The sequence below is a fragment of the Pseudonaja textilis genome, chromosome 18 (genome assembly GCF_049901715.1).
Source record: "Pseudonaja textilis isolate UNSWEBS1 chromosome 18, rPseTex1.2, whole genome shotgun sequence".
Lineage (NCBI taxonomy): Eukaryota > Metazoa > Chordata > Lepidosauria > Squamata > Elapidae > Pseudonaja > Pseudonaja textilis.
Window position 1 is genome coordinate 3,429,939 of NC_142007.1, and position 26,130 is coordinate 3,456,068.

The 26,130-nt window shown below is 47.5% G+C and overlaps 4 protein-coding genes across 6 annotated transcripts in view; 2 read left to right on the forward strand and 2 right to left on the reverse strand.

Moving 5' to 3' along the window:
* DVL1 (dishevelled segment polarity protein 1) overlaps nt 1-5,923 on the forward strand; it is a 61,154-nt gene extending 55,231 nt beyond the window's left edge. The window contains exon 15 of the mRNA XM_087914897.1: nt 5,709-5,923. Coding sequence (XP_087771023.1) covers nt 5,709-5,758 — 50 coding nt within the window. The 3' untranslated portion in view covers nt 5,759-5,923. The remainder of the gene's footprint in view (nt 1-5,708) is intronic.
* CPTP (ceramide-1-phosphate transfer protein) lies at nt 1,444-5,886 on the reverse strand. Its single transcript, XM_026715723.2, has 2 exons — nt 5,755-5,886; nt 1,444-4,403 (listed from the first exon to the last, which is right to left on the reverse strand). Exons 1-2 carry the CDS (start codon nt 5,874-5,876, stop codon nt 3,881-3,883), a joined length of 645 nt encoding a protein of 214 aa, XP_026571508.2. The 5' UTR covers nt 5,877-5,886; the 3' UTR covers nt 1,444-3,880.
* On the forward strand, nt 5,913-23,231 carry INTS11 (integrator complex subunit 11). 3 transcript variants are annotated; one of them, XM_026715706.2, is made up of 18 exons: nt 5,913-5,931; nt 8,845-8,954; nt 10,334-10,431; nt 11,064-11,137; nt 12,170-12,398; nt 13,437-13,535; nt 14,265-14,299; nt 14,535-14,673; nt 15,463-15,527; nt 15,907-16,096; nt 16,598-16,681; nt 16,907-16,996; nt 17,437-17,599; nt 18,328-18,435; nt 18,911-18,972; nt 20,835-20,977; nt 21,516-21,645; nt 22,692-23,231. In XM_026715706.2, exons 2-18 carry the CDS (start codon nt 8,927-8,929, stop codon nt 22,755-22,757), a joined length of 1,803 nt encoding a protein of 600 aa, XP_026571491.1. In that variant the 5' UTR covers nt 5,913-5,931; nt 8,845-8,926; the 3' UTR covers nt 22,758-23,231. The 3 variants fall into 3 exon arrangements, with proteins under 3 accessions (XP_026571491.1, XP_087771026.1, XP_087771025.1); XM_087914900.1 differs by lacking the exon at nt 5,913-5,931 and adding an exon at nt 7,820-7,868; XM_087914899.1 differs by lacking the exon at nt 5,913-5,931 and adding an exon at nt 8,290-8,443.
* A 126-nt stretch (nt 23,232-23,357) lies between these two features.
* LOC113446181 (lysophosphatidic acid receptor 6-like) lies at nt 23,358-24,943 on the reverse strand. The gene has a single exon (XM_026715713.2). It carries the CDS (start codon nt 24,779-24,781, stop codon nt 23,717-23,719), a length of 1,065 nt encoding a protein of 354 aa, XP_026571498.1. The 5' UTR covers nt 24,782-24,943; the 3' UTR covers nt 23,358-23,716.
* Between the last annotated feature and the right edge of the window lie 1,187 nt (nt 24,944-26,130).

The window sequence follows — 26,130 nt, forward strand, 5'->3', positions numbered from 1 at the left end:
AGTTACTCCCAGTTACTCGCAACTCCACCATGGTTTAAATGCTTTGAACACCTCAAGTGGTAATTCTAGGAATCCCTAGCTTTAGATTTAGAGTAAGTCTTTGGCATTTCCCTCGGTCCCTCTGGCCTCCTAGCAGAGGTGGTAATTCAGCAGGTTCTGAACAGTTCTGGAGAACCAGTAGTGGAAATTTTGAGTAGTTCAGAATACCACCTCTGACTGGCCCCGCCAACCCCATCTCTTCTCTGCCTCCCGAGTCCCAGTTGATTGACTGGAACTTCTTTTGTTGCCCTGCACGGGAGAACAGAGCTGGAAAGCAGGTTAGTGGGATGGGGAGAGAATGGAGATTTTGCAGTATCCTTCCCCTGCCATGCCCACCAAGCCATACCCACCAAGCCACACCCACAGAACCAGTAGTAAAAAAAAAAAATTTAATCCCACCACTGCTTCCTAGAGATTTAAATCAGGTGACTAGAGAGTCAGGTAGCTTTTTCTTCATCAACCTACCATCAAAACTCTGATAGATAAAAACTTTTATGCAGAAGTCCGTCAACTGAGCAAAATGTAGCAACAGCCAAGGCAAAAATGGCAGTTTGGAGGCATCATCAATGCAGTGATGTATTTGCAAGGACCCCACAGTGTTGCTCCTGGCTATCCGGAGTGGGATGAAAACGAATGTTCTGACCCAGGCTTCGTCAAACGTACTGAAACTCAAGCTGGTTTGAAAAGGAAAACCTATTTTAATGCAACGCTGGGAATGACTTTCATTCCCAGCCAGAACTCATTATACACAGTTCCCCAAGATAAGCCCACGCTTGCAAGTGCTGGGGAATGCTGCCAAGAACGGAAGTCTCCAAAGTAATTAGAACAGAACTCACCCGAAGTATCAGAAAAAACTGACCAGAGTACAGAACTTCAAGAAGGACTCGGAATCTAATTGAACTGCTTTGCTTCCTGCAAAGCTGCTCTTCATGGAGATCTGACTTTTATCCCTTATGGGAGGGGCAATCACCTCCCAGCCTTACTCCCGAGTCGCCCCTTCTGTTTCAGCTGCTTTTGCCTTCTAGCAGCTCTGCGCATACGCGCACTGGGAACAGGCTCCCCTCATTCCTCTGCCTCGCTGCTACCAAACTCCGAAGGCTCTGTTTTCTGAGCAGTTTTTATCCCAGATCTATAATGGCACTTAACAATGAACTTAAGGTCCACTATCAGTGAGCTGTTGGAAAGTATTGCTTGGTCTGTTGTGTGGATGCTTGTGTGTTTTTTAGGGGGTGGGGAATTTTGGCGGGTGGGGGCGTGTTTGGGGAATTGTGTGTGTGTTGGGTCTGGTCTCTGCGTGTTAATTTCATTGTATGTGTATACTGTGTATATATGTACAATGACAATAAAGAATAAGAATTCAAATAATTTGTTTCCTGCTGTCAGAACTCCAGAAAACACATCCGCTTCAAGCCGCAGTAGAGATTTTTATTTGAAGCAGAGCATCGCAAGCGGTAAGGACAGGATTCATTGCAGAATACATCCAGGATCTAGGAGCAACCTTCTTCTAAGGCACCCCAAAATACAAGCACTTGTAATTTAAACAGACCCGAGGTAAAAAATGTATAAAAAGAACATACCTTAAATACATTGGTATCAAGAAAGAAATACAACAGGGAATCCTCCCAAAACACTGTGACAAAAATAATAATAATCCCACTTTTGAAAACACACACATAAACAAACGTCGTTGGATTGTCTTAGTATTAGAAGTACAGCGACAGCCTTAAATCTGTGCCCAATTGCAGTGTTTTGTAATGGTGTGGAAGTGGCAGGGAAAAATAATAATAATAATCTCAGGCAGAGATTCAGGCCGAAACCAGGAGGGGAAGAAGGGCTGCTCAAGAGTCCACTGAAACCAACAGCTCCAATTGTTAGGGGTGAGCCTAAGCTCACTTTTACAACAGAACGAAGCGGCAGCAAGAACTAAGAGCAGGACGGTTGCAAAGGAAGGAATACTGGTTTTCAATACTGCCCTGGCTTTAAAAGGAGTATGTGTGGACTCCTTGAAAGCGGAAATGTAGCTTTAGCAGTTGGTACCCCAGCCTCCTCGATGTGCTACCTGCCTAAAGTTGCAAGGATCGACCAGAAGTATTGAGATGGGTTACCAGATCTATAAGGAAATGAAATTGTCAAGTCACCGGTGGTTTCCTGTTTTGTTTTGCTTTTTTGGGCCCATAACACAGGAAGTCTGTCTTTTTGTCCCTTGGCGTAGCCGTCTGCTGCTTGAGTGGCATGGTTTTTGTCGCTCGGAACAGAGCATGCCCAATAATTCAGCTGTCAAGGAAAGAGGTTGTTGATTGTCTTGTTTGATTGATCTTTCAGAACAGAGCTAATGCCCTTGTGTAGGAGGCTGTGAGAGTGGAGTCCTAAAGACTTATAAGTGCACTGCCAAGGACGAAGGAGGAAGGTTAGAGATGCGTGAAGAAGTGTTAGGAGACAAGAAAAGGATGAGGATGAGGAGAGCGGAAAAGGCATTTCTGATGTACATTGTCAGTGCTAATCAATGGATTGTCCTAATTGCTTTTTTTTTTTTTCCCTTCCTGCTCCAAAGATTGCGTGTTTTCCGGCAATGATGCAACTGTCGAGTAACCAGCACGTGGATCATCCCAGGATCCTTTCCCAAACCTCCAAACCTATCCTTGACAAAGAGTCATAAAGAGGTTAGCTAAGCTTCCAGCCTTCAGATTGTTCTCAGGGCTTATGAGCACCGCCGCCTCCTGTAGAATTTGGCAAGAGGATCTAGCCGTGAGATTTGGTGGGGCGCGCTTCGGGTTCTTAAAACTCCTTTTATAGGAGTGGCCTTTCAGACGTTGAACTAGCATTCCCAAGCATCCTTCCCGTCACTGGGACGGGGAGATAAGGCTCAGAAGGAGGGCTCCATTGGCCCAGTCCTGCTCTAAGTGATCTCAAAGCGTCCATGTTTCCCCAGCTCTCTTAACGGTTAGCTAGATACAAACCCCCGTCAAAGGCACTGCATTTCTCGGGCTGGAAAACCCTGTTTGATGCTTGATTGTCGGTGGGAGGGGCGGTTGAACCAACCCAGGGAAGGCGAGAGTGGTTCAGCCTCCTTCCCACCCAAGTAAATTCTAATGCTCTCTGTTCCCACCTGCACTTAAACCCCTTTTCCGGGTTAATTGGATCGGGATAAAGCTGCACTTTGATGGGAAGCAATCTCTGGGATTGATTCATTGATTGACAGGGCAGAAAGGGAAATCTTGCCATGGCCCCAGGTTTGTTCCTCATCCTGGAAAGGAGTTGGCTGTAATGGTGGGCTGCAGGAGGAAGCCAGGAAAGGAAGGAAGGAAGGAAGGAAGGAAGGAAGGAAGGAAGGAAGGAAGGAAGGAAGGAAGGAAGGAAGGAAGGAAGGAAGGAAGAAAAAGAAAAAGAAAAAGAAAAAGAAAGGAAAGGAAAGGAAAGAAGAGAAAAAGAAAGGAAAGGAAAGGAAAGGAAGAGAAAGAAAAAAGAAAAAGAAAGGAAAGGAAGAAAGAAAGAAAGAAAGAAAGAAAAAGAAAGAAAGAAAAGAAAGAAAGAAAGAAAGAAAGAAAGAAAGAAAGAAAGAAAGAAAGAAAGAAAGAAAGAAAGAAAGATCAGGGACTGGATGCATTTCTGGATCAAAGCTTTTGGAAAGAGGAAAAAGGGCAGGAAGAGAGCTTATTGATTGGGAAAAACAGCATATAAATAGGCATTTTATCTTCAGTGCCAGAAACCCAAACCGGGGACGGCTTGAAGGCCTCGGAGCTTTCCAAGAAGAAACCTGATTGATAAGAGCAGGGGGTGATTTTTGAGGGGTTCTGTGGGGCTGTAGCAGCAGGGGGAGCTGCCAATCGTCTCCGGTCCCCCCTCAGGGGAGGTCAAGGAGCTTGTGCTCTGCGTAGAGGCTTTCCGTGATCTCGTAGACCCTGCTGATGTGGGGCAAAGCTTCGCCCAGCATCTCAATAGCCTCCTCGGTGGTGCCCACTCTCATGTTTTCCAGGAAGGCGTCTCGGGTGGGCAAGGCGTAGAAGGCCATGGTGGCTGCCTTGCGGACGATCCAGGGGTGGTAGTTGGCCAGCGAGGCGTTGTAGGAATCCGTGCACAGCGTCGATGTCTTGGAACTGGGGCCGCTAGTCCTCAGGCCCTCCAAAAACAGGTGCAGCCAGTGCAGGGCCCGGTGGAGGCGAAGGATAGTTCGGCAGCCTGAGGCAGGGTAGGCGCCAGGCTCCCTCAGATCCACCAACCCGTTGCCCAGTTCGTAGTTCACCATGGCTTGGAGGGTGACGTAGTCCTCCCGCTGCTCGTTGCTGCGGAAGTTCTCCATGATCTGGATTTTGCTCACCGCGTCTTTGGAAATGAAGGAGAAGATCGGCCCCATGGTGTTTAGGAACCTCCACAGAGAAAGAAAAAGAGGTGGTCATGATAAAAGCAATGGGAATGGATGCGCCCCTTCCAGATTTCGTCAACACCTACTGGACGGAGACGATGGTTTAAGTGCGGTGTTTCATCAAACTCTGCCCACCGCCTGCAGTTCGGTCCTGACGGAGCTCAAAGTTGACTCCAGTCTTTTGTCTTTCCGAGCTCCGTAAAATGAGCCAGGTACAGAACAACCGATACAGATACATAATACCGAAGTTGGAAGGGACCTTGGAGATCTTCTAGTCCAACCCCCTTGCTCAAGCAGGAGAATCCTATACCATTTCCAGACTGTTGCGGGCGATATACAAATAACGCCTACGTTGTCAACAGCCCAGAGAATGCTGAAAAGCATTATGGGGTGGCAGATAAGCCTAAAATGTTATGGCTATTGGCTGGGCTAGTGGGGATTGGTTGGGGGGGGGTGTCCAAGAAATTTAGGCAGCCGCAGGGTCTCCGAGCCCATCAAATGTTTCCTCTGTCCACACGGGAAAGAGACACCAAACGCAATAAAATCTCCATCAACTAATTAGGTTTGTGCGTTATGTGTGTAATTTACGTCCTTTTTATGTAGTCACATCAATTATCCAGGCAGCTTTGGAAATGAGGAAGTATCTCCCGAGGTCTGAACTAAAAAGTTCTTAGAGAAGCTCAAAGTTTGACTGCACAGAGCACAGCGGGAAACTTTAATCCCCCCTTTTTTTTTTAAAAAATAAAGATTACAGAATCCAAGCTGAGGCTTGAACCCGTTTTCAATTGGGTCAGCAGCAGGTTTTGTTCACCTGAACTTCTTCCTTCTGGCTAACTCAACTACTGTTTCCTCAAATGACATTTTCCCTCCCAGCCTATATCGAGCCTATCGTATAGAAAACCGCTTCATTTTCTTGGTCGGTTTCTCTAAGGGTGTTCTAATTCCCACCATTTTCATTCCTTTTAAAATAATTTAAAATATTTCAAAATAAAATTTAAAAATACGATTTTACTTTTTGCCTTGCTATTTCTATCAATCCTTCCCATCCTTCCTTTCACCCCTCCCCTCCCACTTGTGACTGTACGACCGCAACTTTGTCGCTTGTATCCTTACGATTTATATCGACTGTTTCCAAGTATGATTCGATTGCTTATTGTACCCCGGGACTATCATTAAGCGTTGGACCTTCTTGGCGAATGTGTCTTTTGTTTTATGTACACTGAGAGCTTTTGCAGCAACCTGGCCAATAAAAAATTCTATTCTATTCTATTCTATTCTATTCTATTCTATTCTATTCTATTCTACCCAGCTTCAGACTCGGAGCCTCGGTCAAAGCAGGCTGCGACAACGCTTACCTGACGAGCCCTTTCCAGCCTCCTAGGTAGGGGTCCATGAGGATTTCTTCCTGGCTGTTCAGGCAGCTCTGGAACATGACCAGCACCCCTTTCAAGCCATGAACGTCCTCGCCATCAGCCATGATGAAGCTAGGAAAGCGGAGGAGAGACTCCAAGCGGATGGGGAACACCTGCCAGGTAAGAAAGAGGGTTCTGTTACACGTCAGAAAATAAAAAGGTCTCTGGCACTGGGTGGAAAATGAAACGAAAACTTGAAAAGTCACCGGGAAGGGCGTCGTTGACAGGACGGCGATCCAGCGCTTTTCCGCCAGGCTGTCAAAACACCCAAGTATAAAAGGATGTGTTTGTTTTGAGGGGTTGGGAGCGTGTGCGTACGGGGCAAGGGGTGGAATTATTATTATTACCCATCGGTATTGAGCAGGTTGAGCTGGTCTAGCGTGTTTTCTCTCCCCCAACTGACTTGGCTCGTCGGGACCTCCAGGGGGGGGGACACTGCAGCCCATCGTAAATACGAGTCCGTGGGCCAAACATCCAAATTTGGATCACATGAACCCCGGGGGAAGAGTGGGGGGGGGGGGAGGCAGGGATGCTGCCACGGTGGTTAAGTTTGAAAAACACAAGTCAATTCCACCCCCCACCCCCCCCCGCCTCAGAATCGTCGTAATAACTCTGGTCATGAAGCGAAAAGGGCCGTCAGCCAAGCACTAACCTGGATCTATAAATTTGTGCTTCCTCCCTGCCACCCCAGATCGAATCTCATTCGCTTGCAAATAGATCCAGGTGGTTTTAACGTTTTAAGCTTGGAGGCAGCCGGCCAGATGAATGTACCTTTTCTTTTATGGGCACTGAGAGCGTTGGCACCAAGACAAATCCATTGGATTAAATTTTAACACACACACACACACACAAACCCTCCGCCCCAGTTAGCCCCAATTAAAACCAGTGAACCTTTGCAGGGTATGTGTGTGTGTGTGTGTGTGTCCGACAGCAACCGCTTTGTCCAGGGCAGAGTCCAAGCGTGCCAGACATTCAGATCCAAGGCCAGGATGGGTTTTTTTTTTCTTTTAGAGGTGATCCCAGCTGATCCATGAACTCTGTGGGACCAATTTGTGGGTTGGGGGATTTTCCACCCTCCCCCCCTCCTCCTCCTCCTCCCACACTCCTCCTCCTCTCCTTTTCCCCCCATCAATGTTTTAAAAAGGAAACCAGAAGTGCCACAAAGGCCGGAATTCCCACCGGAAATCTGGTTCTGCTCTTGAACAATCAGCGGCGGACAATCATAAACAACAAGCCAGTTAATAAGCCTTATAGTTTGGGGTGAACCCCGGGGCGCCCCCCCCCAAACTTGGCCGCTTTAAGACTTGTTTAGGACTACAACTCCCAGAATTCTTGGAAGCCCACCAGTCTTAAAGCGGCCAAGTTTGGGGGAGTGGGGGGGGGCGCCCGGGGTTAAAAGACTACATTGTTCAATCCTTAAGAACTTGGCTTCCTCAATAGAACAGAACAGTCTGAAAGGGATCTCAGAGGTCTTCTAGTCCAACCCCCCTGCTCAGAGGCAGGAGAAGCCCAATACCTGGCTTGTTTTCGAATTCAGAACTTCGCCTAGGATTGAGAGATGGGGCAGAACGATCATTAACCATCTTGTAACCACGGTTTAAACCAGGGGGGCGACCTCCATGGCTTCAGAAAGCCCCCCCCCCCCCCGTCCCCAATTCTCTAGGTCTCTGCCCCACTAGGCTCCCACTCCCAAGCTTTAGCCCCGCCCACAGCCCTTGAAAGGGGAGGGGCTTCTTCTCCTTCTCCCCCAGGCGGGGGCTCCCCTCCCCTCCCCTCCCCGCCCGGCGCTTCAACTCACCTTAGCAACCCCTTCGTCCTTCCCTGCTTTCAGCCGCTCCCCCTTTCCTCAGATCCGCCAATGAGGAGCCTCCCTCCTGCCCGCGCGACCCGCCTCCTCCCGCCTCCCGCTAAAGCCAATAGGCTCCCCGCTGGCCGGCTTTTGCCGCTGCCGGCCAATGGGGGGGCGGGGGGGGCGGGGGCGTTCAGAAACGGCTTTGGGGGAAGAGCGCGCTTCCGGGAAGGCGGGTCTGCGGTACGCATGCGCCACACGCCCGCGGGTAGGTTTCTTTTAGTTCTATTTATTTTATTTATTTTTGTCAAACAATTATTAGATAACAGGTATAAGTATCAGCCTGGTTATAAATACATGAAATGGATACGAATAAGAAAAAAAAAGAAAAAGAAACAATAGGACAGGGACGATAGGCACGTTTTAGCTGCGCTTATGCACGCCCCCCCCCCTCCCCAACAGGTTCCTCGCCTCTTCTCCTAGAAATAATTTTTCTAAAAATTTAGACTGGCCCGACTCGAGTTTTAGGGTCGAGTATGAATGAACTGGGAAGAGGTTCGAGCGCAGGCATCTCTTCTGCTGCAAACGGAGGCGCTTTCTCTTTTTAAAAATTGTACCCGGAAGAATGGGCTGGGGCGGGGTGTGTGTGTCAATCTCTACCCTTTTCGTTTATCTATATACCCTATCACGGAGGCCGTGTTTTGCGCACGCGCGGCACTCCAGGGTGTGTTGTGGGGGGGGGGAGGTCGCGGGTGTCTTGCGCGCCATGGGCCGCTGAGGCGGGCGAGTACCGGGGAAAGGGGGGGCTTTGCTTGTGGCAGGCGGCCCCTCCACCTTTTGCAGGTTGGACTACAGTTCCTAGCATCCCCGGGCTACGTTGGGGGTGGGGGTGTTGAACAATTGGGGTCAACACAACCCTTTGAGGGCCTGTGTCGTCGTGCACAGCCATGCAACCCTGAAGGGGCGATGGGAAGTGTAGTCCAGAGCAGGGAGTCTCCGACCTTGGCCACTTTAAGCCTGGAGGACTTCAACTCCCAGAATTCCCCAGCCAGCTTTAAGCCTGGAGGAGTTCAACTCCCAGAATTCCCCAGCCAGCTGGCTGGGGAATTCTGGGAGTTGAAGTCCTCCAGGCTTAAAGTGGCCAAGGTTGGAGACCCCTGGTCCAGAGCCTCTGGCCTCTTTGCAAGTAACTTGTTACAAAGGAATAAAGATTTTAATTTTCCCCCTTTGTTCCATCTCTATAGGAAACTTTGGTTGAGCTCGCCGGTAATGCTGAGACGGTGATCGCTGCAGAGCCTTGGGACGCCTTCCTTCCTTCCTTCCAGGATGCCTGAAATAAAAGTCACCCCCCTGGGTAATTTTCCTTTTGGGGAGGGGGCAGGGGTCAGGAAAAAAAAGGGGGGGGCATACCAGAAGGTTACAGTGAAAAAAATATATTTAATTATACATGTACTAATAGCAGCTAGGATTGTATTTGCCCAAAATTGGAAAAGGGATAAAATACTCATAAGAGGGGAAAAATAATTGAAAAAAAATATTCGAATGTGCAGAAATGAATAGATTGACACTAGAAATTAAAAGGAAAAGAAGAAACTGAAGATGACATGGTGTGGAGTATGTTTTATCAAAGGATAGAGAATAGAACAACCTAAAAGGGGTGTGATGTATTTATAGAGCAATTAAGAGAAATTTAAGCAAAGTTATAACGTGAGATATTTATTATGTATATGGGAATATGTACGGGAACATTGATGTATTGTTAGATTTGATAAGAATATTATTTGTAGCGTTCAAATAATTGAAATATGTACTTAAGTCGACACACGATTGAAATGGAATGGTTTGTTGTATATAAAAAATAAAAGAAAAATTAAAGAAAAAAAGAAAAAAAATGGGGCTCTGGGTTAGCTGAGCCAGCAGATTGCCCTAAGAAGATTTTCCTCCCAAAATGGGAAAATCTTAACATCACAAATCCCTACACCCTACAGGGGTGGAGAATTGCAGCGCCTGAGTTAAACACTGTTGGAAAGGCTGTGGAAGGTTGCTTTGGATCAGTTGGATTTAAATAAACAACACAGTGGCTTGTTTGAATCCCTGGCTCTGGATTGACCCAAATACATATTTCTATGCTGTATTTGGAGGTCCTGAAGCAGGAGTTCCCTATAGAATAGAGAATAGAATCCTTTATTGGCCAAGTGTGATTGGACACACAAGGAATTTGTCTTGGTGCAAATGCTCTCAGTGTCCATAATAGAAAAGATGCATTCGTCAAGAGTCAAGAATCATCAGGTACAACACTTAATAATGGCCATAGGGTTATATAGTCATAGGGTATATAGTAAATAGGATATAGTCATAGGATAAAATAAGCAAATCATAATAGGAAACAGTCAATATAAATCGTAAGGATGCAAGCAACAAGGTTACAGTCATACAGTCACAAGTGGGAGGGGAGGGGTGATAAGGAGTGATGAGAAGGTGAATAGTAATGGTAGTGAAGAGTTTGTATGGAAGTTTGGCAAGCAGTCCAGGTTCAATTTAAAAAAAAAAATAATGTGAAGAGTCATTCAGTGAACCTCTTATCAGTTTCTTGAATTCCTGACTTGCCTAGGGTAACCAGCATTAAAGCAGACACATGCCAATGAGAATATCAATAAAAGCCTGCATTTTTAATGAAATCAATTCACTTTTCTGTTCTCTCTCTCTCTCTCTCTCTCTCTTGCTTTTTTTCAGGAGCTGGCCAAGATGTGGGCCGCAGCTGCATCCTTGTGTCCATTGCAGGGAAGAACGTCATGCTCGATTGCGGGATGCACATGGGATTCAACGATGACGTAAGTGGGATTGGCGCACGGCGTGGCGCTAATTTGACCTGGCTGGAGGTTTACTCCAAAAATCTCCGTGAAAGAGTCTACTTGGAGCATACAAAAGGCTGAGTGCCATCTTCTGTGAACTTCAGCCCTCCAAGTAAAAGGCTGTGGGGAGATGGCTTTTGCAGTCCTTCTAGGGCTACAGTTTGTGGGTTCTCCATAAATTTGTGGGATGGGCAGAATTTACCCCCAAACTACTTTCCGAATGGCGGTTTCCCAGTCAAAATAATTGGAGCTTCTTTCAAGTCCTCTTGGCTTTTGGGCGCTCAAGGCTGGGCAGCCTCTCTGAGGCCAATGGAAGAAGTCACGCTGTGTTTCACCTTTCGAACGGGGCTGTGAATACTCGTCCTCCCGCATCTTTGGCTCTAAATCAGAGGTCCCCAAACTTGGCAACTTTAAGACTTGTGGACTTCAGCTATGCTGGCTGGAGAATTCTGGGAGTTGAAGTCCACAAGTCTCAAAAGTTGCCAGGTTTGGGGACCTCTGCTCTAAATGGTCCAGGCAGCCTGAGATCTGTTGGCTAGCTGGGTGGAAAGCGGAGAGCTAGAGGGAGAGGGAAGAGGCCAGACACCTTGCCCGCCTTTTGTGTCTTTTAGAGGCGGTTTCCTGATTTTTCTTACATCACCCAGAACGGAAGGCTGACTGACTTCCTGGACTGTGTCATCGTTAGGTGAGCACATCTGTCTTGTGTTTGAGCAGGTGAAAAAGAAAACTAGCACCCTTGACTAACTATGAACTGAGTTTGACCTATGCTGCCTGAGAGGCCTCCTGCAGAATGAGTTTGACTGCACTGTTGGGCTTTTGTCGTTTTTTTCTATTTCTCAGTTTCATGTTTGCAGGTGTCAATGAGATCCTGGTGATGATGATAATAATTAGTAATAATATAATAATAATAATACAACAACTGGAAAAGATAACAAAATTCAAAGACCTACAAATAGAAATAGAACGATTGTGGCAAAGGCAAGCAAGGGTAGTACCAATAGTCCTAGGCGCCTTGGGTGCAGTCCCAAAACAACTGGAGCACCACTTGAACACCACAGGCATTGAAAAATTTGCCATCAGTCAATTGCAGAAGGCAGCTTGACGTGGAACAGCTTCCATCCTGCAGCGAGAGCTGTAACACCATCAAACATCCAGATTTGCCTATCCCAAGTCCTAGGTAAGGACTTGATAGGCAGACAAAAATGCCAAAGCCCAGTCTGAACATCTGGCTGGCTGTGCCATTATTAATAATAATAATAACAACAAAAACCTGGAATTCTTGTAAACTTCACCCAGATTTTCCTGCTGTGCCCCTCCAGTTTATGCCCCTGTTTTTCAGAGATTTTCATTTATAGTATTTTTTGGCCTGGAAATTTTGGCGGAAGAAAGTTGTTTGAAGTGGCTTATTTCTTTGGTAGACATTTTGGGGGCAGTTTTTTTAAACAAGCACGTCCGATTAATCCCATTTGCTGTTATCAGCCTCTAAATAGGTTCTTTTATTCCTACAGTGCCCAGAAATTGAATCAACAATTAGCAAAACAGTCTCTGCCGTAGTTCTACTAGTTTAAATGCTATTATCATGTCTTGTTTAGAAAGATCAGTTCTGAAACTGGTTTCATTTGATAGAATAACAACTCCAGAACCAAAGTGGAGTTGAAATTAAAATTCTCTGATTGAGTCCTTTTTAAAGCCCATCTTGGATTCCTGTCCTTCCCAGCCACTTCCATCTGGATCACTGTGGGGCCCTCCCCTACTTCAGCGAGATGGTTGGCTACGATGGGCCGATTTACATGACTCACCCGACAAAAGCCATTTGCCCCATTCTGCTGGAAGATTTCCGGAAAATCACCGTGGACAAGAAAGGGGAGACCAACTTCTTCACCTCCCAGATGATCAAAGACTGCATGAAGAAAGTGGTGGCTGTCCACCTTCACCAGACTGTACAGGTAGGGAGAGGGGGATTTTTAGACCGCGTGTCAGCGTTTCAGAAAACCTCCACTCCAAGCAATAACTCTGAGACAGACACCTTCTCAAAGTTCTGTTTTTATTTGGATAGTAAACTGGCACATCTGGGAAATCCAGAATTGGAAAGTTCCAGGTTTCCTTGCAATAAGTAAAAAAAAACTACAAATCCACCCCCTGCACCCATCATCGCATCACATGCCCCAATCACCATCCGTCCCAACTTGAGATCTTCCCCCCTCACCCCGGTGCAGAAATAACATGTCCTTGAATTAGAAAAAGAATGTTATCCTGTTTAACCACACACTCCAAGAAATTCCCCCCTCCAAGAATATGGCAGTGAGGAAGCATCTGATTCTAATAGGGCTTCCAAAGCTGACACTGTGTAGCTCAGATTTCCAGAACATTTCTCAGCGGAGGGATTTATGTCCAAGTTGGGAAAGTATCTGGACACCCCGTCCACCCTACATATTGAACAACGATAAAAGTCCTATTTGTAGCTGCATTTACTCTGCACTCATCCAAGTTTGGATCCACTCGATCTTCGATCTGGTGAGACCAAGGAATGGGGTACTTGGTTGAGAAAGACGTATCACACCTCGTTCTTTGGGAGCGGAGCCAAATTCTGACTCTTAAAAGTGAGCTAAGAGAGCATTTGTTGTATAAATGTATATTGTAAATCCTGACACTTCTAGTCCTGGAGGAACAGGAAATGACACACTCTGGATCACAACATGACACAAATGACACTACAGAACCAATGTGGACACCTTTGCGATGTCACCGGACACTTACTCACACAGTGGTGGCAAACTGCCAAATTTGCTATTGAAAAAACAGTTGGGATGACTCTCATTACCTGGTTTAGTAACTGGGTTAGGTCTGGTCAGGTTCTTCAGGTTCTGACTGAATGTGGGAGGTGTTCAAGTTGGAAAACCTTCAAAAATTGTTATGCAGCCTTCACAAAATGCTGGTTGTCACTGGTTTTTCAATCTCTTTATGGTCGTGTTATCTATTTTTAGGTGGACAGCGAATTGGAGATTAAGGCCTATTACGCTGGCCACGTCCTTGGGGCAGCGATGTTCCAGATTAAAGTCGGTTGTGAATCAGTGGTTTATACTGTAAGTGATCTGGATAAAACCGCCACATCCCTCCACGGTCCCCTTTTTCAACCCAAATTCTGTTTTCCGTGAGATCCTTGTAAGATGGAACTCCCCGGAGCTTACCTGGGCGTGATACCATCATCCCGTCATCCCTGGGCTGAAAGATTTGCAGGGATGCAATGAGATGTTGCTTTAACGCAGGGGCCATCAAACCTGACAGCTTTAAGACTTGAATGCTGGGACATTGAGGACGCAATAGTCCAAATGATATCTTCAGTGCAATATTACCATTGGCAAAAGACAGCAGAGGCTTTTGAGGCCCTGTTTTTATTGTTATTGGACATTACAAAGTGCAGGTGAGAGTAAATACTGCCCTCCTGCAGCTGTGGCAAGATCCTGCTACTGCAGGAGAAAAAGTGGAGGTTGGTTGATATGGTGAAGGGTTATACATTTCAACCTTTGGGGAAGCCCCTTTAGTTGTAGTCACCGAGCACACACTTTCTCTTGTTCCCTGATTTCCTGCAGTGTTGCATTTGTCTATACACTCTTCAGACGATTGGTTAAAGCACACCTCTTTGGTTATATTTTTAAATGTTGATATGTTTTTTTAAAAAAACATTTGTTTTAAGTTATTGATTTTTATCGTTGGCGTTTTTGCTGTTTCTACTGTGTAATCTTTAATATGGAAGGAGGATGTAAATGGAATAAATAAAACATTTTTTTAAAAAATTTCTTTCTCTTTATTAGGGTGACTATAACATGACACCAGACAGACATTTGGGGTAAGCACTTTGGATACAGAGGGAGGAATTGATTTGGATAGCTGATTTAATTCCACTTCTTTTGAAGGGGTGTAATAAAAGAAAACTTACGAGTCCGTAATTCAGTTCCTTTTAAAATATTGCATTTGATAACACTCCCAAGTTGGCAGAGGGTGATGGGTTTCTTTTAGGGGTGGAGAGGAATCCAGCAAGTGGCATATTTAGGTATTGAAACCTTCCATGCTTTGCTTTTCAGGGCAGCTTGGATTGACAAATGCCGCCCCGACCTGCTGATTTCTGAATCCACATACGCCACCACCATCAGGGACTCCAAACGCTGCAGAGAAAGGGATTTTTTGAAGAAGGTCCACGAGACCATTGAGCGTGGGGGGAAGGTAGGTGACCTCAGGCACCTTGGACTGGATGGCTCCAAAGACAGAACCGTCCGCAATGGAAAAGTTCTATTGTGGGCAGAACCCGGCTTAGTGAGGGAAGGGTAGCGATGTGGAAGGGGGCAGTTTTGCTCTGTGGGGCCCACTTTCCTTGTCTCGCAGCAATTTGGAGCAAAGAGGGAAATGGAACAGAAAGAACATCAAATGATGACTGAGGTGGTGGCTTGAGACTGAAATTGAGGGAGAAATTCACAACTGCTTTTGCTGCCTCTGTGCAGAGTGAAGGGCTGAGATATGTTGCACGCTGGCCCGGAGCAGAGCAGGCCTAATATCTTTGTCTCACTTTCCATCTCCCATCATGTTCAGAGTTTTGCAGCGTTAATTCAGCGCCAGAAAAGTACATACAGATGCCTGATGCTTCATTTAACATCTTTATAAACATAATAAGTAGATTTTACAAACCAGTTGTAGATTTCTCCAACATGGAGAAACTCAAGACAGAAACATGTTGCAAGTAACTTCAGTAGCACACCACTCTCAGCTGGGATGATGGTGGGCTGCAGTTTTCCATCTGAAATTAATGCTTGTTTTGTTTTTCTGTCTGTCTTTCTCTCCCCCCCACCTCTCTTTCTTTCTTTCTTTCTTTCTTTCTTTCTTTCTTTCTTTCTTTCTTTCTTTCTTTCTTTCTTTCTTTCTTTCTTTCTTTCTTTCTTTCTTTCTTCTCTCCCCCACCACCCTCTACCTCTCACTCTCTCTTCCCTCCCTCTTTCTTTTTGCTTTCTTTCCCTACAGGTCCTGATCCCAGTTTTCGCTCTGGGCCGGGCTCAAGAACTCTGCATTTTGCTGGAGACCTTCTGGTAGGCAGCAATCCTTGGTCTTTTGCCTTAAATCCATTGCTCTTTCCCCGCTGAAAGAAGACCCATCCTGCCTGTAGGAACCTTCAACTCCCAAGCATTGTGGTTGCTTTATAGCAGCAGGGGTGTCCAGCCTGGGCAACTTGAAGGCTTCAACTCCCAGAATTCCCCAGCTAGCCATGCGTTAAATCCTCCTCTCCTTTATCCCATTTAAAGCCGAGTTAAGGGATGCACTAGCTTCGTTTGTAACTTCATCAATAGCGCAGAACATGGGACGGGAGTGGCGCCACGCAAAAAGAGCAAACGGAGGCCGAGTTCTCACTTTCTGCCCCACCGTGGAGTGCGAGAGTCACGCGCTTTTGTCTCCCTTTTCCCACCCGAGGGAGCGCATGAACTTGAAGGCGCCCATCTACTTCTCAACGGGCCTGACGGAGAAGGCAAACCACTACTACAAGCTCTTCATCACGTGGACGAATCAGAAGATCCGGAAAACCTTTGTCCAGAGGAACATGTTTGAGTTCAAGCACATCAAAGCCTTTGAGAGGACCTACGTTGACAACCCTGGGCCCATGGTACGGATGCAGAGGCGTGGGCGGGGCGGCACTTAAAACCACGGCACGCTTGTGGGATGGGCCAGAATAGGAGAATTTGCCATGGCTCACCACAGCCAGTTTGCAGAGCGATTCAACAGTTCGACTCAATTATTGAAAGTAATTTTAAAGAATGCTTTTAATTTTTGTCACTCACGTTTCATTTTGTCTCTTCTTTGGCATCCTTTAATTATTATATCCCACCATTGCGTAAAATGAGGACCCAGATTGTGGGGGGGCAAATATGCCGACTCTGTAAACCGCTTAGAGAGGGCTGGAAAAGGCCTGTATTGCCCATTTTTTCAATATTAACGTAACTCTTGTCCCGCAGTGAATTGGCCATGGCAAATTGTCCCGTAGCGGTGGCAAGTTGGCTGAGGCAAGTCATTCTAGGCTCAGATTGGCCAGGGAGGGACCATTATGAAACCACCAATTTAATCTTGGATGGGTTGATCTAAGCTCTTCCCTTCACACCCCAACTAGGTTGTGTTTGCTACGCCAGGGATGCTGCACGCGGGCCAGTCACTCCATATCTTCAAGAAATGGGCCGGCAACGAGAAAAACATGGTAGGAGAAAGACAGCAAGTCTACCATTAAGAAACGAATTGCCCAGAGGTTGTGTGATCCAAACTCTGCTGTTTTAACTCTTGCGTGAAAGCGAATTCGCATTCTGTTGCCTTGAAAGTTCGCTTGTTTCTGTGTGTGTTTGTGTGGGGAGAGTTAGCTGCTATTTAGTTTGTATTCTCAAAGTCATGGCCTGCTGTAATTTCCTTCTGGCTTTTCTCTCCCCAGGTCATCATGCCAGGGTATTGTGTCCAAGGAACGGTGGGCCACAAAATTTTGGGCGGGCAACGGAAGCTAGAAATGGAAGGAAGACAAATTGTGAGTTGAAACCCTCTGGGACAGGGTGGTGTGTGTGTGTATGTCCAAAAAAACTTACTGATGTTAAGGATCTCTGCTTTTTAAAAATTGGGACAGTTGTTTATTTTATTCTTTTTTAAAAAAAGGAGATGGATTGTAATCTGTACTTCCTTACTTTACCATCAATGAAACATTTGTGGAGCGAAGGGATGCAGTAAGGTCCAAAACTACAATCTAAAGTGGGGGACAGAATTAAGTGTTGAAGAAATCTTGGCGGTCTCAGCACAGTTCTTCGCTCCTGACTAGTTTGCTACACGTAGGGAGAGTTTTTTAAAAGTAGAGAAACGTTCTAAATCGCACAAAAGCAGAGGTTGTCGGGCTTGAAAGGGCACTCAGGAGGGCTGGGGTGCTGATTTTTTCTTTTCTTTTTCTTTTCCCTCCTCTGCCTTGCTCCCCAACAGCTGGAAGTGAAGATGCAGGTGGAATACATGTCGTTCAGCGCACACGCCGACGCCAAGGGCATCATGCAGCTGATTCGGCAGGCCGAGCCCCGCAACGTCCTGCTGGTCCACGGCGAGGCCAAGAAGATGGAATTCCTGAAGCAGAAAATCGAGCAAGAATTCCGTAGGTGTTCCAAGGATGATGGGATTTGTTGTTGTTGGGCAGCCTTTTGTGTCCCCCCCCCCCGAGGTTCGCCGGGGGCTTCTTGAAACACAGAAAGCCCGAATGGGTTTGTCGCAGAAGAAAGACGGAGGGGCCGAGAAGGGTACCCAGTGCTGGTTCGCAAGTGGGGTGATTGGCTGGTTTCCTGATTGAGTTCTGCCTTTCCTGGGAGCAGCAGTGACGCTGAGCCATGGGGGCGCAGCGGTTAGACTGCAGAATTGCAAGTTAATTCTGCCCACACCCAGGAGTTCGATGCTGACAGGCTAAGTCGGCAAAGACTCATTTCTGGCGGAGTTGGGGGGGAGAGAAAGAAAAACTTATGCGGCTTCTGCTGCTTTCTTTTCATGAAGCCAAAAGTCTCTCTCTCTCCCCCTGAGAACAGAGCTTGGGATGGTATCCTGCAATCCCAAATAAAGAATGATTGATTGGTAGGAAAATGGGGTGGGGGAATTTTCTTGCAGATTTTGGGGGGGATTTTTCCCAGGCTCTCTGGTCCATGGGATTTAAAACGATGAGTTTGGTAGTCCCTGACGCCCAAAAGGTTGGTGACCCCTGGCCTGGATTATGGCTAAGGCACTCACCAGCCTTTTCAGGCTGCAGTTCTTCTCTTCCTCCCTGGGATCAGACCAGGGATCAGACCAACAAAGCTAACGAAGACCAACAAAGCTTTCCTTTTCCTTTGCTTGCAGGGGTTCAGTGTTACATGCCTGCCAATGGGGAAACGGTGTCTGTTTTCACCAATCCTAACATCCCGGTGGATATTTCTCTCGGGCTGCTGAAGAGAGAGCTGGCGATTGGTAGGTTTCATGGGACAAAACCCTCATTAATATCAGGGGGAGGAAACAGGTCTTTTGCTCTGGGCACAGCCTCCCCCGCCCAACTTGGTGCTTCCAAAATAGGTTGGGCCGATGGGAGTGGTAATCCAACTGCCTCGGAAGCAGTGGTGGTCTTCAGCCGGTTCTGACCAGTTCTGGAGAACCGGTAGCGGAAATTTTGAGTCATTCGGAGAACCGGCTAACGCCATCTCTGACTAGCCCCACCAACCCCGTGGGGCCATGGGGTGAAGTAACCCTGGACTTTGGAATATGTTGGAAAAGAGACCCTGGAGACTGTGGTGCAGGGAGGGAGGATTGGAGGTGGCCCTGCCCTGACAGCCACCCTCCACTACAGCCTCCAAGGGGCCAAAGGACACGGCCTGGAGGGGAGGAATTTGGGGACCAGGAGCTGGAAACCCAGAGCCCCCCAAAACTCGACGTTTCTTTGTCTCTCTAGGACCCTCACCGGCCTCCAAGAAGCCGAAGCTGTTACATGGCACCCTGATAATCAAGGATAATGTGAGTGAAGGAAAAATCCCACCTTGCTTTTTCCCAGGGGAAGGGATGTATATGCCTCTGAGGATGTTAAGCCCGAGAAAGGAAGGCTTTAAAAAGACATTACTTAATGTCTTCAGAGGCCCCAAGTCTTCCTGTTGGGTAAATACATACTGCCAAAATGGGGAGGAACCAGCAGTGTCCGACTGGGTCTCCTTCCCAGCCAGCTTAGTACGAATCTTCATGCAGTGTAGCTCCCCCTCCCAATGCTTGGTAAGTTTTCCTACCTCCAACCTCACCTGGTACAGAGGGGACAAAATCTCAGCCACCTTGTGAAGTTTTGCCCTGGCCAAGTGGCCAGGGGGAAATCTCACGCGGCCTTGTGCCTCCAGAAGAATGAGCTGGCGTCCCCAGACAGGGGCTGCAAGTGTCTGGGTGAAAGGAATTCCACAGAGAAGGAAATCTGTGGGCAGAGCAGTCCATGACACAGAAACGGTGGTTGCCGACTCAGGAATAGCTAACACCCAAGAAGACAGGCTCAAGATCCAGATGGAGCTTGACAGACTAGAACCCTGGGCCATATCTAACAAAATGAAATTCAATGTAATAATAGAAAGATAAAAATATCTTCTATTACATATATTAGCAAGAATTTCATATGCTCAGTACTGGAAGGAAAACTCCATACCACCAGAAGTTTAATAATAATAAAAAGTTTAGAGCGTGTGTGGAAATGGGTAAATGAACTGTGGAATTAAAAGGGAAAACAGACACAGAATACAACGTAGTATGGGAAACATGGTTTATTTGGATAGATAATAGATATAAAAATAGAAAATGTAAATAATGTATATAATAAATAAGAGGGTATGAAAATATTACGCATTGTAAGTTTTGATAGGACACATAAATGTATATATAATGTCACAGCACTGTTTAATAACTATTGATATTATGTATAAATGGAAAAAAATTCAATAAAGCATTATTTAAAAAAAAAATTCAGTGTAGAGAAAAGGAAAGTCCTACACTTAGGTAAGAAAAAAACAAAAGGACACATATAATAGACTGGGTGAAACCAGGCTCAATAGCAATAACTGGGAGAGGGATCTTGGAGTCTTAGTGGACAACCAGCTAAGTATGAGCCAGCCGTGTGCAGCAGCAGCCCCAAAAAATCAATGCAATCCTAAGTTGCATTAACAGAGGGATACAATCAAGATCAATACCACTCTGTAAAGCCTTACTAAGACCACACCTAGAGTATTGCATCCAGTTTTGTTCACCACATTATAAAAAAGATGTTGAGACTCTTTAGAAAAAGTACAGAAAAGAGCAACCAGGATGATCAGGGGACTGGAGATTTAAAACATATTAAGAACGGTTGCAGGAACTGGGCCTGGCTAGTCTAGGGAAGAGAAGGACCAGGGGAGGCAGGAGAGCAGCCTTCCAATATTGGAGGGGCTGCCACAGAGAGGAGGAGGAAGGGGTCAAGCTATTTTCTAAAGCGCTTGTAGGCCAGACAAGGAATAATGGATGGGAACTGAACAAGGAGAGATTCAACTTGGAAATAAGGAGAAACTTTCTGACAGTGAGAACAACCAACCGACGGAACAGAAGTTGCCCTCGGAAGTTGTGGGAGCGCCATTACTTGAGACCTTCAAGAAGCGATTGGACTTCCATCTGTCAGAAATGGTGTAGGGTCTCCCACTTGGGCAGGGGGTTGGACTAGATGACCTATCAGGTCTCTTCCAAGTGGTTATCTGGTTATCTGATTTCTTTCCTCTCCTGTGGGGAGGGAGATTTCCTGTCCCGCAGCCTTTGGCCCTCGATGCTGCAGCGCGTGAATTGTAAAGGGTTCTTCTTTGCTCCTTTTTCCTTACGGACAGAGTTTCCGCTTGGTTTCTCCTGAGCAAGCCCTGAAGGAGCTGGGCCTGGGGGAGCACCAGCTGCGCTTCACCTGCCGGATCCACTTTCAAGACCCCCGCAAGGAACACGAGACCGGCCTGTGTGTTTACAACCACCTGAAAAGGTGAGCGCGCTCGGGGTAGGGCCTGAACCAGGGAGGGAGAGGATTGGTAGGAGCCGCAACCTGCCCCACCTCGAGGACTTGAAATTCGGTTTGGTTGGAAAGAGAGAACTCACCTTCGTTGAAATCCGCCTCGATATCTTGTCCCGTTAAATGACACTTGGAATAGACGAGACAAATGGGATTTAATTGAAGCAGGTATCTTGGCCTTGTCAAGGTGCAGTGGCCTAGAAATGGAGCTCTTGCCTCCCAGTCAGGAGGCTGTGAGTTTCATCCTAGGCAGATATTTCTCTCTCTGGGCACAGTGAGAATATATCTGCTAAACAAAACTCCGCATTGGGGACGGGAAGGGCAGTCGGCCAGTAAATACTCCATTAGCTCCGTTCAGTAGCCCAGGCTCCACCCCTCAGGGGATTATGGGGTCATTAAAGGACAGTGATGATCTTGGGAAGAGAAGCAAGTTTGTGAGGAGTGGAATCAGTCTTTGAGGCCCCGTGAAAAGTCTGGGAGGGATTCAGCTCGCGGCCATTTTCTCCCCCAGCGCCTTGAAGGATTATTCCGTCCAGCATCTCTCAGACACCTCCATCATGGTGGAGTCCATCTTGATCCAGGTTACGGTGCAGTCTGAGGACCCCGCCACCAAACTTCTGCTGGTGTCCTGGACGTACCAGGTACGGTTTTAAATCTGGTTTGATGAGGGGAGACGTACCAAGGAGCGGCTGAAATGTTAAGTCTGGCTTCATTTGTTAACAAGAGCTTCTGAGTGTCAATCACAAAGATGCTCCTTTGGTCTTTTTAGCGGCCAGAAAAAGGGAGTGCGAGAAAACAAGGCATTCCTTAAATGCCTAGATAATCACCCCGGCAGCCCAAAGCTGTCGGAGCGTAAGAGGGTTATCGGAGGGCATGATGGATGACTCTTGGAGAGGGATGTGTCCCATTGGAGAAGTCCCATCCAGGGGGTGGAGGGAAAACCAGGGTCAAGGGGGAAATGGATGATGGGATTTAGTATCGGCTGCACCCAGCTAAACACCAACATGGCCCCTTCTAATAAATCAATTTTCTTTTCTCTGAGATGCGGCTAGAGACTTTTGATTTGAATGAGGGTGAATTTGTTGGGAGCCCTGACAGCCAGCCAGTACTAAATTACTGCGTAGTTTCCAGCTGCCGGTGATCTATACCTTGTAGCACCCCAATAGTCTGCCTACGCGAATCTGGAAGCGGCCTTCCCCAATATAGGTTTTTTCCCCTCCAAAAGTTCAGGACTTCGTTTCCCAGAGTCCTCAGTGAAGGTCACTGAGGGATTCTGGGAGTTGAAGTTCACAAAGCAAGGGCCACAACAGGTGATCCTTAACTGGCCACTGTTTGTTTAGTGACTGTTCGAAGTTAGGGCAGCACTGAATAAAAGTGACTTAATGGCCGTTTTTCCATGCTTACGACCATTGCAGCACTGTGGTCATGTGATTAAAATCCAGGCATTTGGCAAACTGGATCCTCCGCGACACTTGTTTGCAACCTTCTGACCATCCAGGTTAATGGGGAAGACAGATTCACTCCACAGTCGTGTTACTCACTCACTTAGCAGCTGTAGCGCAAGAAAGGTCGTAAAACGTGGCCAAACTCGACTCACCAGCTTAGCAAGAGAAACGTTGCACTCAATTGTGGTCGTCAGTCAAGGACTAACCCATATTGAAACCCCGGATCTGGGTTCTGTGTGCAGGATGAAGAAATGGGGAGCTACGTCACGTCTCTGCTGAAGAAAGCCCTGCCTCAGATTACAGGATGAGCCTCTGGGGGCCTCCAGCTGCTGCCACAGACCTTTAGCTACCGAGAAGGTTTGCGCACGAGGCAAGTTGTGTGGGTTGACAGAGAAGGGGGAAAAAAAACAACTTTTATTGTATGGTTTTAGTTGTCGCTGGGGGTTTGGGGAACTTCTTACTTTCTTCCCAGCCCTTTTTCTCCTCTTAGCCCGCTTCCCAATCCTCTCATTTCATCTTCCCTTCTGTCTTATCTGCCTCCTCAATCCTCTTTCCTTTTCCTTTTTTCCTTTTGGTCCACCTGCTTTCTGCCCAAACAATACGGCCTCGTGTTCTCCTGTGCCAAGAGCTGCGTGCCCCCCAAAACACAACATTTTGGGCACAGGACACTTCTGCGCGCAGGACGATCCCTGCCCCAAATATGAGCCTCACCCCCTAGAAGGAGCAGTGTAAATACTCGTGTTTCATCTCTTCTGTTTTAATAAAGACTTTTACTTTTGGTATTATTGGTCCTCCTGGTCACAGGTGGCCAGCCTCCAAGACCCAGACATATCTTGTGAGAAAACGCCCTTGATCCAGGGTTAGAAATAGTCCCACCAGGCCTCATAATCAAGGAACAAGGTTCAGATCTCTTCCGTTACACCTTGAGACCTTCCAGAGCCTCAATATCAACTCTGTATTTACAGGGATTAAAGGCACTTTGGCTGTCCTAAAACAAAACCTCAGTTGCTGTTTAGCTGAGGGAAATGCTGCAGGAGAAACCCGATCTGTGTCCTTGTTTCTCTCATCCAGACAAAACCTACACTCCACCCTCCCAAAAGCTTCATTTAAAGTAAACAACCTCTTCGCTTTTTCAACGTAGCCATTTTAAGCACACCCGCCCCTCTCAACCAAAGCCAATACTCTTATTTTAAACGTCCCACTGATTTTTGGAAAGCCAGACAGGAAGTAGCCCCTCTCCAAAGCCCAAACTTGGAACCCTTGGAAATTAAACCTTTTGCCGAACGACACCCCCGGTGAACTTGCTTGGCGCCCCCATCCGTATCGCCTCGTTGGCAGCCGGGCTCAACGCCGCTCTCTGGTTGGGGCGTGGTCTGCGGCCCCCGCTAACGGTGTAGACCTTGGATGTTCGTTTCTGCCAACGCAGCTGGCAGGGCCACCGCTTGTTGACCAAGGTGTAGTAATACAAGAGAGGGTTCAGGCAGCAGTTGACGCTAACCAGGGCTAAGGTGACCCGGCGGAGCTGGTAGATGGAGGAGGCCAAGGGGCAGTTCTGGATGAGGCCGAGGCGCATCAGGAGGTGGAGGAGGTGGGTGAGGTGGAAGGGGAGGAAACAGAAAACGCAGATGAAGAGGATGAGGTAGATGGTGTTGAGGGCCTTCCTTTTGAAAGCGCTCTCCGAGATGTGGGAAATTCGCCGGGCGATCAGAGGGTAGCTGATCAGGATCACCGCGAAGGGGATGAGAAACCCGAAGACGAGCACGCAGACGTTGTAAGGTAGCATGCGCTTCTTCCAGGAGGCTTCCCCAAAGCTCTCAAAGCAGACCTGGGCGTGGCTGACGTTGGCGCTGAGGGGGCCCCCCAGGACCAGAGAGCTGGCGACGCCCAGCCCGACCGCCCAGAGGATAACGGCGATCAGGGCGTAGTGGCCGCTCTTGACCCGCACGTACGCCAAGGGGTGCAAGACGGCCATGTAGCGGTCGATGCAGATGGCGGTGAAGAAGGCCACGCTGAGGTAGATGTTGAGGAAGTACATGCAGCCCGTCACGCGGCAGGCCATGTCCCCGAAGGCCCAGTTGTTGCGGTGGAGGTGGTAGTGGATCTTGAAGGGCAGGATGCAGACGAACAAGGTGTCCACCGTGGCCAGGCTGAGCAGGTAGACGTAGGAGCGAGGCGGGCGCGGGACCCAGCAGGTCAAGAGGTAGAGGGCGGCCCCGTTCTCCAGCAACCCCAGGACGAAGACGGGGATGTAGACGGCAGGGAAGAGGAAATACTGGAAGTCGGCCCGAAGGCTGCACCCCTGGCTGGCGTTGGCCGCCGTCTGGTTTTCCATCTCCTCCCGGAGCAGGATTCGTACCCCCGGCCTCGTCTGCCACAGGACGCCTCTCAGCCCATCGTCACGCCGGGAGCAAAGGCAGCCGGACGAGCTCAGCTCTGCAGCCAGTCAGCTTGGGAAAAAGGGGGGGGAGCCAGATTTGAGGAAAGCGCTTTGCAAAATTTTAAAAAGAATTTTTTTTAAAAAAAAAACAAAACCACCGGCTGGCTGCATTCCTGCGGTTGGGATTGAGCTAGCCTGACTTTGGCTCATTTTTTGGTGAGAGAGGGCAAACCACAGCTTAGCCAAAGTACTGGAAAAGCTAAATGCCCTCCCCAAAAAAGTCTCTAACCCTCTTTAGACGTCGGACATCCCCAACCACGGTAGCCTTGAGAAAGCAGGAATTGCACCCGTTCGCGGAGAAGAAGGAAGAAGCTCCTAGCAAGTTTTGGGGCAAAGTTTTCAGGACTGTGAAAATCTTTAATGGGGGTAGTGGGGTGGGGGGGAGAAGTAAAGAAAGGATGATAGAAACTCCCAAATTGTGGCAAGAGGTTTATTTTAAAAGGAGCCTTTGCGCATTTTCATCGCCATTAAAAACAAAACACACACACACACACACACACACACATTAAAACTTACCGGTTTGCATCTGTCTTTAGCCCTCCTGGCATTTTATGAAGCTCTCTGAGCTTACTTTGGTCTCCTTTTGACTTTTAGGAGGCTGCCTTCCCCTGCCCTCCCCCTCACGCGTCAGCCTTTTGTGCAGGAAGCAGGGGAGAGTCACTTCGTTGCTGTGGTTTGCAAAAGCGCAACCGAGGCAGCAAGAAAATGCACAGATCAGTGTTGCGGGGGTGACATTTCACCCCCACCCCCACAAGATTTAAGAGCAGAAAAAGCAACGTATTTATAGAATTTATGAGATCTCCATCCTGATAAGGGGAGGTGGGGAGTGAAAAGACAGCAGGAATAATAACGGAATGAAAGATTCACTCTTTCCACTGCTGTCAAGTGTTTTGACGTGTAAAAGCGCGATCAAGTCTATATTCTGCTTGAAAGAGAGTCTTTAAAAAAGTCTTTGGCAAACTCCAACCCAGCGTGGTTGTGTGGCACAAGTGAAAGCTGGCAACGGTTTGTACTTTGCTGGTGGCTGGTGGTGGAGGGAAAGCAAATTCTGTACCGAGCAGCAGTTTCTTGATTTGTTACTAAGGACTAGAGACTTAAATTCAGCTGAGGATCTCAAGATGGTACTTGACCTGGGGACGAATTATGGGCAGAAGACTTGAAAGGTGAGGCCCTTAAGGCGGTATACGCTCGCAAAACAGGCACGGAGAACGCAGAAGTAGCCGTAAGAAGCGGAATGTCATGTC